The sequence below is a fragment of the Neolamprologus multifasciatus genome, chromosome 18 (genome assembly GCF_963576455.1).
Source record: "Neolamprologus multifasciatus chromosome 18, fNeoMul1.2, whole genome shotgun sequence".
Taxonomy (NCBI): domain Eukaryota; kingdom Metazoa; phylum Chordata; class Actinopteri; order Cichliformes; family Cichlidae; genus Neolamprologus; species Neolamprologus multifasciatus.
Genome location: NC_140456.1, coordinates 9,009,840 through 9,021,214, shown reverse-complemented (window position 1 = coordinate 9,021,214; position 11,375 = coordinate 9,009,840). Strand labels below are relative to the sequence as shown.

General features: G+C 39.2%; 1 protein-coding gene across 1 annotated transcript in view; it reads right to left on the bottom strand.

The window, feature by feature from the left end:
- Nucleotides 1-732: 732 nt before the first annotated feature.
- Nucleotides 733-11,375, bottom strand: part of pip4p1a (phosphatidylinositol-4,5-bisphosphate 4-phosphatase 1a) — a 30,126-nt gene continuing 19,483 nt past the window's right edge. Inside the window, exons 6-7 of the mRNA XM_085141467.1 lie at nt 9,910-10,000; nt 733-6,250 (exon numbers count right to left, since the gene is read on the bottom strand). Of these exons, the coding sequence (XP_084997593.1) occupies nt 6,107-6,250; nt 9,910-10,000 (235 nt within the window). The 3' untranslated portion in view covers nt 733-6,106. The remainder of the gene's footprint in view (nt 6,251-9,909; nt 10,001-11,375) is intronic.

The window sequence follows — 11,375 nt, the reverse complement described above, 5'->3', positions numbered from 1 at the left end:
ACCTGCAGAACTGACGCTTGTTGGATATCCTCTCTTTTTCGGACCATTCTCTGTAAACTCTAGAGATGGTTGTGCAGGAAAATTCCAGTAGATTAGCAGTTTCTGAAATACTCTGACCATCTCGTCTGATGTAAACAACCACTTAAATTACTTTTCTTCCTCATTATGATGCCTCAGTTTGAACTTCAGCAGTTCGTCTACATTCCTGAACTCACCGAGCTGCTGCCATGTGACTGTCTGATGAGACATTTGTATTAACAAGTAATTCAGCAGGTCTACTTAATAAAGTGGTTGGTGAATGTAAAACACAAATAGTGGCATTAAAACACCGTTCCTGTGTGTAATAGTATAACGTGGGTCATAAAAGACCCCAATCTGTCATTGTGTTTGTTAAAATAGCTTGGTCCCCCAAGGCTACAATGTTGAATTACAGTGGTATGATTTTGCCTTTTTTCCCCACACCCTGAAGACACATTAAGTGTTTAAAAATATTCTTCAAATGAAAACAGTTCAATTAGCCAGAATGCCATTAGTACTTTGACACATGCTCTAATTATTAGGCTGCCGTTCCTCTTCGTTGTAGATTCTCTCTGAATGTTGGCCCAAAATAAAAGCAGCTCTGCCAAATGTGCACGATGCACATTGAATATACAGAATTAATTCCATTGCTCCATTTTAAAACAATCCCACCATGCTAATTTAAAATCAGAGTCTTTTTCCCTTCTTTTTCCCCCCCTAATACTGGATTAGCCAAATAGCAGTGCCTTTCATACATTGGCGGCTGTACAAGGCAAACTGATTTGAGCGCAGTGCTGACCCTCATAATCCGAAAGTAGAACAAATACGATGATTTACAGCTTTGCGTTCTCTTTCCTGTTATTTCGTTGTTTTTTAGTCCCAGATCATCAAAGCTGTCACTGAAGCACCTCACAAGGGAAAACTGTCAAGATGGCAACGACTGAACAAAAGTGAAGAGCAGAGACTGTAAAGCTCTCCGAGGAGGCAGAGCGGTATAATTTCATGAATGAAAAATTAAGTCAATACAATTACAATAAAATGGCCCTGGAGCACTTTTGAGTAGGAGTGCGTATTTATGTGAGACAACGGCTCAGTTGTTGTGTTACAGAATAAAAGTTGGCTAAAGCCTGAAAACCAGGAGGTTATGAGTGCAGTTGTCTTCTTCGCTGCTTTTTTCTTTTTGTCTACGCCCCTCCAGCCTCCGTGGTTCATGCGGCTCTCTGGGGAGCTGTGGTTTCTGAAAGGTTTTTCAGTGTCCTTAATCTCTCCATCTCTTTGTGTCCAGGCAAAAAATATATCCGCATGAAACTCGAGAAGCCGACAGGGGCCAAGTTGTGTGAGAAAATGATGAGCTTCTTTCCAGCATTTTGTAAGAATAAAAAAAAAAAAAGTAAGAGAGAAGAAGATAAAACTAATTTGGCTTCAGCACAAAGCTTTTAATTAGTGATTCTAAAACGGGAGACCTTTAGATTCAGCAAAAAGAGGAATGCTTTGATTTCACTCTTTTTAATAACTAGGAATGATCCTAATTAAAAGAAAGGATGACAGTTTTAATCACGGGTTTTTTGCTTCCATCATTATCCCAGAACCCAAACAGTACATAAATACAAATATCTCGTGTATGTGCAAAGGTGAATAGTGTACGACGGTGATTCTAAACAAACCCCAGACCACCAATTATTTCACTACCTGCAAGGGGTTTTTTTTAAACTGGAAAAGCAAAGAAAGACATCCAGACGTGTTAATTATCCCGTGGCTAGACACTACCTGGACCTACATATTAGCAGCACATCCACGTTACGAGCCTTTGGAATTAAGCATTTTCCTCTTTCCAGAAGAAGTAGTGAAGATTTAACCAAAGGGGAGCTGGATTTATAAATTAAAGGCCACTTAATATCTTGGCTTAAATGAGGACTTTATTTTTCTGAATAAATTTTGCTGCTTATAGAATTTTAATTGAAATAAGATAAATACTCTGGGCCAAATGGATGCCATTTTCCGATATCTTATATCTTGACACCCTTTTAGTCTTTTACATACAAAAGTATAATACATTCACTTGGCCAAGCATAAATAAATGAATAAATAAATAACAAACTGCTGTTTTTCTGAATTAACAAGCTATCTTAAAATTCCCAAAGAGCCTCTATCGACTCGAAAGCTTGATTTCATGAGCAGTAAGCCCTCCTCCCACCCCTGCTTAGTTTAATGAACTTTTATTTGGTTTAGGCTTGAAAAATGTGCAGATTGGCATCGCTGTATCCTGAGTCATCACACAGACAGTCTGAATGATCCTGGAGAAACACTGCAGTGTCCAGTAAATAAACAGTCTGTATCAGCACTACGTATAATGATCGAAAATGCCAGTATATCCCAGTGTTTCAAATCTAAACAGAAATAAAAGCGTGTTGGGTGCAAGGGGAGCTTATTGCTCTAGAAATCAAGTTTGCCTCTACGGCAAGATACGAGAAGCAGTACTGTGCATTTGGAAAATCTAATAAAAATACAATAAAATTATAGAGGAAGCTGTAGTTATAGCCAGTTTTAGTCACGGCTTTGATGGGCATGTTTATTAACATGTGGGATGTCTACGTGACTGTGAGTCGAATGCCTTCGCAAAGTGTTGCGTTTGTACTGCGACGCTGCTTCTAAACTTTTGAAATTCTGCCCCTGACAAATACAGCTCAATTATAATATTGCAGATAAAAATGTAAAGATAAAAACAAGTAAAAGCTGAACTAAAACTAAACATTTTAACCCTTTAAATTGTGAATCATGACACAATTGCCAGAAAATTCAACTGTCTTGAAACTGGAGTGTTGATCTACAGCTGGCATTTTTGATGCAATTTCTTGCTCATGGCTTGTTTTTCTTAAACAAAAACATATGAGGGGATTTAAGATTTTAAAAATCTGACATGATACACAATAAATAGGTTAAGCAATGGAAGCTGGACTCAAATGGTCAAATCCACTCTAGAGTTTAACTGAAAGCAAACTGAATGTTAACCAAAAAGTTAAAATGAAAGAGAAAAAATAAACTATAATAACTCTGGTTTGGGTCTCACCTGGGAAAAAGTGTGATGAGGACATTAATGGAAGCAGATAAGGCTACGTCCCATCTGAGGCAGCTTCTTTTGAATTATGCCGTTGATGGCTAGTTGAGACACGTTCATTTTTCCCAGCAGATATTATAAAGGCACTAATCTGTTTTTACAAACATGACCATGGCATGAAAATAAAACCATTGTAAATGCTATTCCAAAGAGAGCGCCTTGAAGTTCTTTGATTTTTTTTAAGCTATAAATGGTTTGATTATTCCAGGAAGCACGAGCAGTGAAATCCTCTTTTCAAAACCCCAGATCTGTTTGGAAGACATGAGCAGAGAATAAAGGCATTCGAAAATTTTATGCTGGTAGATAAAAAGATCTCACATCTCCAGTTTTGTACATCATCATGTCTTTATTCGAGTGTAAACAAACTCCAAAAAGAGCATCAGCCAGGTTCTTGATTATTGGCGTTAACATGATTAATTTGTTTTGCAGTCGTGGGTAAAACACAGTCACTCCACTGCAAAAAAGGGTCCTTTAAACAAGTCATCTTGCACCGTGTTCGATTATCTCATTTCTTTTTGTTTCCAACAGTCTTAAAAATTAATGCACCGACCATAACTTTAAACCGGCAGATCGTTCTTTAAAAGAAAAAAAAAAACACAAACAGAAATAAAACAAAAACAACAACAAATGCCCTCGGAGCAAGAAAATGAAATCACCTTCCTCCACACCCCACGTCGTTCACAATAAATAAGACTGTAAAACTGTAAAAAGCTGAATTGTTTAGTTGATCCTAGTTTGCAGTGCGTATAATAAATAACATGACGCATCCATATTGACTTCAGTTCAGTCTAGCAGGGTAACTTTATCTCTTCATTCTTGCTGTATGCAGTGTTTCTTACTTCCGGCTAAGGTGCTGAGAGAGTGTGTGTGTGTGTGTGTGTGTGTAAGAGAGAGAAAAATGCCATCGCTCAGGAATGTGATTCAGTGTTGTTTTGTTGGTATGTTAATAGTTATGTTTTGAACACGAACGTGTGTCCAGAGGCTCATTAGGTTAGTAGTTGATCACAAAAAAAAAATATGTAAAAATCATTAAATATGTAACAATTGAAGGAGCTGCAAAAATAACCCTCTCAAACAGAACAATTAAAAGTTGAGCAGCGATCACAGCAGTAGTGTTAAGCTCAGAGTGCAACAGAATCCGTTTAATCACTTCCATCATACAACAAATATATTTACAATCAAAAAACAAAACATAAATCGTTAAAGAATTATTACCACATTCAGATTCAGAACCACAGACGAGTTACGGACTAGCACTGTGTGAGAATGTATTCATAGTGTGTGTTTGTGTTACTGACCTATTCTGACCTTTCCACGTAACATCTCCCGCTGGCCTTAATGTGAAAACTTCACCAGTAGCAGCCTCCGTCTTCAGTGACCAAAAAAGCGACGTGTGTACTGTTAAGCGATCCTGAACTGTCCCAAAACACAAAAAGAGCAAAGCGGCGTGGTTTTTTTTAATGTCGAAATAAGGTAACTTATGTGAAACTTGATGCATTCGGACACAGATCTTGAAGTGGTAAGGGTTTCTACCCTCAGCTGTGAAACTGTCATGTCCTGTATTTTTGCAAAGCCCAGATTTCAGCACTTTAAAAATAAAAAAAAAACATCCTGTTCCTGCAGTTCAACAACTAAACACACGTCTAAAAGAAACTCCACATATACTCTGAGGGTTTTGCAGATGCAACAAGGCAGATATCAGTATTCTAAAAGTCAGTACCCATTTGTGGTTTATTTATTTGGTATTCTGTACTTCAGAGAGCCGCGCTGTACAAAATGCACCATGAGCAAACCGCATGCACGTATCTTTTGGAAGTGGGAATAAGTGGGGAGGAAGGATTCTGTCAAGCTCTGCTGTTAATGTTATTTTGACTGCAGAGAAGTTGGTGCAAACCTGTTGGCTGCATTTTGGCTCCAAGAAAAAGAAGCTTTCAAATGCGGTTACATTCTTGTCGGACCACAACTTTCACGCGTGTCACTTCTTTCCCGGCTGAAAAAAAACAAACCGCGGTGTGGAGGAAATCTGTCTCCAGGTCTGGCTTTGAAGACGGAGGCTGGTTTGCCTTTGACAAACTGCTTTCTGAGCTGGTGCAACTCTAAAAGAGCATCCTGCTTTTGTTGTGTGATGGTATGCATTAATGTGGCTGTGTATGAATGTTTGTGTGCGTGCGTGCGTGCGTACGTACGAGTGTTGAATCCTTCTATCACACCTCCTTTTAAGGCTTTCAAGCTGCTTTGGATCAAAGTCAGTCCCAGGGGATAATTCAGCATAAACACAGAGTTCAGAAACATCATAGCCTACCTTCACACGCTGCTGAATTCAATTTTTCAGACACTTTTCAACACCTACTTGATCTTTTAGATTCACAAAAGGAGGCTGATGTCCCTCCAGCCGCCTATCTTCTTACTGGCATCAATTTGTTAGCTTCATCTGACTTTTGTTTTTCAGTTTAAAAGGAAATGTTAAATGCTGAAATACTCAACCTAATGACAAATTAGGATTAGAAAGGGCAAGTACCCCCCGCCACCCAAAAAAGTAAAGGCGGCCCGATAATCACATCTAAGACTTAACTTTAAGCCCTCGTCTTAGAAGTTGCAAGTGCAGCAGATGCGCCGCAGACGAAAAACAGCGCAGGGGTAAAGAGGAAAAAAACTGTGTTAAAAAAAGAAAATGTTAAAATGAGCCCCACACTGGCCACGAGATTAGAACAGATAAACAGTACATTAGGCTATACGCGTCATCATAATTACCGATAGATATATATAGCAGTCGCAGCCGCCACCATCCAGTTTTGGAAACACGTTGGACTAAAAGGGAAAGGGACAGGAGGAGGAGAACTGTTTCTTTCTGTAGTAGGGATTTAAATAAATATCGTGTTTTGTTTCGTTTTTCTTCATTAAAGCCAACTTTCCTCCAGCCAGGCGGTTTGGAAAGAGAGATACGGCAGATGATGGAGAGGTGTTGGTGGGGCTTTATGTGAAGTTCTGCAAGGGCTGGCTGACCCTCATGCAGGCCCAGTAGAAGGCCCGAGCAAGGGTGACGAGAACCAGGAGCAGCAGCACGGCCCACGAGGCGTAGATTCCCTTGTAGGTCTGAGCCTTCACCCACGTTCCAGCCTGCAGAGAAACAACGAGCAGAGGGAGCATTCAGGCATCCATCTGCTCCCCACAAAGCCCTTTCAAGAGGGACATGTAAGCAGTGGCAGAGCCAGGCATTTTTTATAAGGCTGGAGAAGCTTGTTTATTTATTTAGTTTTTTAGGTGGAAAATGCAGGTATGACGGCCATGCAGAAGAACAAAAGGATGAGAAGAAGCCAATTTTATAGAAATCCTAAAATAAAAACAAAAACATGTGGAACAGTCACTCCTATTATTATTGGTGATTAAACACAAAATATATTTATAATGCACTGTTAAAATGTGTCCATGTGGGAACAAGTGTGGCTCCACAACAAAAAAGTCCTGCTAAAAAAACTGAAGTTACTGACTGCAACTCCAGTTCTGTGATTACGTGCGACCCAGATGGAATTTTGGATGGCCAGAAAACGCCGATCAACCTAAATGTAAGGGAACGAAGGAGCCTAGGCTGCAGGTACGTTTGAATAGGTTTCCTGCATTTATCCTCAGATCAGTTTTGTTGCTGTAATCTGCACAAGTATGAAGTAATCTCCGCCACGACTTTGCAGAGATTATCATGTCAAATAATCCTTACATAAATCTGCCAATAGGTTGATGAAAAACAACAACAACAAAAAACAAATCACTCAAAAGAAAGTCACACCGAAGAAGGCACTTGGATGAGCGATGCAATGTTTCACAGAAAATGCTCCATCTACATCACAGGTGTCGAACTCCAGGCCTCGAGGGCCGGTGTCCTGAAGATTTTAGATGGATTCTTGATTCATCCCAGGTGATTCAAATGGCCAAATTAGCTCCTCAACATTTCTTGAAGTTCTCCAGGGGCCTGGTAATGAACTAATCATTTGATTCAGATGTGTTGACCCAGGGTGATATCTAAAACCTGCAGGACACCGGCCCTCGAGGCCTGGAGTTCGACACCCCTGATCTACATGAACACAATCGCCTTCATGAGATTTCCTTACCTGGAAACTGCTCTGTGTTTATACACCACTACTGTGTTTAATCATCAGCAATTATTATTATTATTGGCTCTTCGGTTGTTGTTTTTTTACTTACTAATATTGTAGTATTTTTATCTTCCAATATAAAGCACTTTGGTAGGACTGTTATTTTGAATCGATGGTATAAAAACGAAACTACAACGAAATGCAATAAACTGGACTGGATTACTGAGACTTTACAAGAGTACTCCTTTAAATCAATAACATTTATTTAACCTTAAGAAATGTCTTTAAAAGTGGATTTTCTTGAACTCCGAGTATAAATCAAACAAAAAGCAAAACAAAAATACCTACGTTTTAAAAGTTTCTCGAGTTATGCGTGAATTATGATACTGCATTAAACTGCATCACAGTCCGTGATACTATATTCATTAGCACAAGGATGCTGCTTTCAAATAAAATATAATGGGCCTGTAACTGATAATTATGATAATGGAATAGATAGTAGTCTGTCAGTGTAGACATGTGCCACTTTTACTGTTTCCATAGCTCTGAAAATGTGTACATACACTACAGTCTGTTCTCAAGTTTCCTCGCTACCCTGCGTTTCCATAAAAGCAGCTGCTCAAGATTTACTGTCTGTAAGACCAAGATAGACAGCTTTAGTTTTACTCGTGATGGCAGAGTGATGCAGACACACCAGTGGACAAGGACAAATGTAACCAAGCAGGTCGCCCACTACAGCAGGTACTCAGCAAAGTAGTATAGACTGGGCTTTAGATTAGGTTAGACTGTGTAGTCTGTCTTGCAAGGGCAACTGCCATTCAACATGGGAAGATGCAGAGAAGAGCGTGACTTTACAGATGTGTAAAGAAAAGAACTGCGCTGAATTTATAAAATAAGAAAAATATCAAACATTTAAATGAAATTTCAAGGCCAGCCCAAACTAAAACGATCAGATTTTCAGCTTTTAAACTGACTTGGCAGCAACTCAATTTCTCCTCTCAAGGACAGAAAAACAAAGACCAGTTAACATTTAGCCCCATATCCACACTTAGTGATTAATTCACCAGCACCACACTAATGCAGTGACAGGTTTTTTCCCCACAATTTTTCAAGCAGAAGCTAATATTCAATACGTAGGAGTGACTGAGAGATAAGAGAGAAAACAGCTTTGCCATCAAGTATTAAGTGTGCAGCTGCTCAGAAGAAAATTATTTAATGAAGATGGCAAAAGTGACTTTGAGAAAACCCACAGGGATTTTCTGGGAGTACGGAAATATAAATTCCCTTTTCAAAGTCAAAACACTCAAGCAAAATTCACATGGGTATTAAAAGAAGCAGGAAAAGAAAAAGGATTTAGAGGCGTTTCTGTTGTCAAGAATATCTAAACTTAATATTACCATCTATAATACACCATTATGCTTCCAAATGTTCAGGGCCAGAAGCAGAAATTCAAAAAAGCTCGATAAAAATAGAAATCATGAGGTAATCTTAACAGTTCAAGCAGGCCAAAAGACATCAATATGCTTTCAAGCTTCATCTTTCTTCTTCTATAAACGATGTGTGAACGTTTAATCATTCATGTCGTTCTCAAGGGGGTTTTACAGTTTAACAGGCAACTCTCAAGACAAAATCCAGGATGTCAAAGCCGTCACAGAGTTGAATCTTAACTTCTTTTTTTTCCCTTTAACTATTCTGTTTAAAACTCATAATTAAAATTCAGCCTGGAAAGTCAGCTTGATCGGTTACTTGTCTCTGGTTCTTGCTGTTAAAAGGTTATTGACGCAAAACACCCCTAAAGATTAAACTGTCAAAACTTGCTGCTCATGCACCACTCCTATAATTAAAAACACCTTTTCATAAAACACAACCTCATTCCACATCGTGACATTTATTGCAACAACACCAGCATTACGCAATGCTTTCAATGCAGCACATTTAATGTTTGGATTACTGTTCTTAAAGCTGCCAGGCATGCAACCCTCTTATGCTCAGCCTCTTTTGATGCTCATCTTGCGCCCTCTGCTGTTCAGAAAGCAGAATGTCCTGACCATTTAGCCCTTCTGTGCATCACTATTAGACTTTTACTCCCCTCATTTACTCTAGACTCTCTAAAACAGCTGTTATCTCCTTTATTATTCTGATAATATTCCACTGCAGCATCTATTTACCATCACTTAAATGCAGGCAACAACAGAAATTCTAAAAAGCACCGTGAGCTCTGATGGATTTTTGCACACGCCAAACTGAGAGAACAAGAGGCGACGAGGCAAAGCAGGAGATCAGAACTCAGCACAAATATTCTGTTTTGTTATTCTGTGGGTGTTGAAGGCAGCGTCGCAGCCTGACACAGCTTACAGTTAAAGCAGGTTGTGTTTGTGCTTTTTCTCAATGACAAATAGAGGCCTGTCACACCGTGTCTGCAGAGCAGCCGCGAGGCGCCAACCTTCCATGTTAAACAAGCGACGACAAAAGAAAAGATAGCAATCATGTTGCTTCTCCCTGCTACCTTTGTTTTATCTGTAATTGTGGACTTTTCGCTTCATAAAACAAAACAGGAAGGACATGAAAACCATTTTCTAAAAAGATAAATGCCCGGCAGACAGCTATTCATAATCTCTTTTTTAATACTGAACAACAGCTCCTTGACTCATGTGGGTGTCAGACTGGCGTTGGGCGACATGTGCTCACCATCAATCCAGCGGTTGAAATGCTGAATAGCAAGCAGAGTAGAAAACACCACAAGCTCCGCCTCCGTGGATACCTCTGACCAATTGAAGACCTGTAGAGGAGAGATAGAAATTAATATTGCTTATTTAAATGCAGCAAAAAACCCTGCAGGTTTATGTATTTTTCTGTTCAGACTCATAGTGTGAGAAGTTCAGCCATTAACTATATCAAGTGCTTCCTGTCTTTTCCTTACTCATAACTGCTGTCCTCTTTATTTTAATATCTCCAGTTTTTCCCAAGGAACTCCAGAAATTTGCATGACCCTTAAATTTATTAGGAATAATATCTGCATCAGTACCGTTTTGTGTTTATCTAAAACTACCCAAGTTGCCACAATGTCCAGCCTCTCAGTAAAACTCTACATACACAACCCACAGAGTGCATACAATTTTACTTAGAAAACAATTGCACTTAAGCCCTCCTTACTGTGAAGGAACAGGGGGAAAAAAGACTTTTAAAACACCCCAAATAAATGGTAGTTAGAGCCACATGTGCCACATGAAACCGGGAGTTTCAGACCTTGATGAAGTAACAAAGATATTCGCCGATTCCAGCTTTCTATAATCAAAATGTTAGAAACACAAACAACGCCTCTTTCCTGCCATATTGAATTAGGAGGTAGGGCAGTGAAATTAATTTTCCATCTTCTGAGCTGGCCAAATAACACCAGGCTGTCTGTGCAGCTGGCTGTGTGACCAGTGTGCAGAGATACTACAGTAATATTCAATATTACTTAACTCACACATCACTGACCTCCCTTTGATTTTATTTACTTAAGAAAATGCACTTTTGCACATGCAGATGTTCAAACCTAATGTTGGCAGGTTTGTACAACTAGTGTGTTCACCCTCACAAATAGACTGCATGCAGTACACTACAAGTACCCAGATTATGCAAAATGTAGAACACTTGTCACCCTCCATGGCTGCCATCGTGCCCAAGCGATGAATAATTTTCAGCCAGTAGGTTGGCATTAAAATTACATGTGTTTGCTGCTTTTAAAATTTTCCTCAGTATCAAAGGATTTAGTATTGGGCGCGTGGACAGTGCCTCAACAAGTTATGAATTGCATGCAAAATGTGGCTGCTAGAGCAACAACCTTGAATCATTTGCCATGTTTGGTTTGAGACAACGCTGCTACCTTTGTCACATTCAGGTTTTCCAGTCAGGTTCAACAGCGTGACAGCAAGCAGCGTGAAAAATATCACCCCGAAACTGGAGCAGCTAAATATAATTCAGCCATCATTAACTGTGTGTGTTGGTTTTTTGGGTTTGTTTTTTTCCACCAGAATATTTCCTTTTGTGTCATGTTAAAATACATTATAAAAACGATTACAATAACTACTTTTGGTAGCTTAATTTTAGTTTGCATTTCTACATTCTCATTTTTAACTGCAAGTGCAAAGCTGAAATAAAACATGGATGAT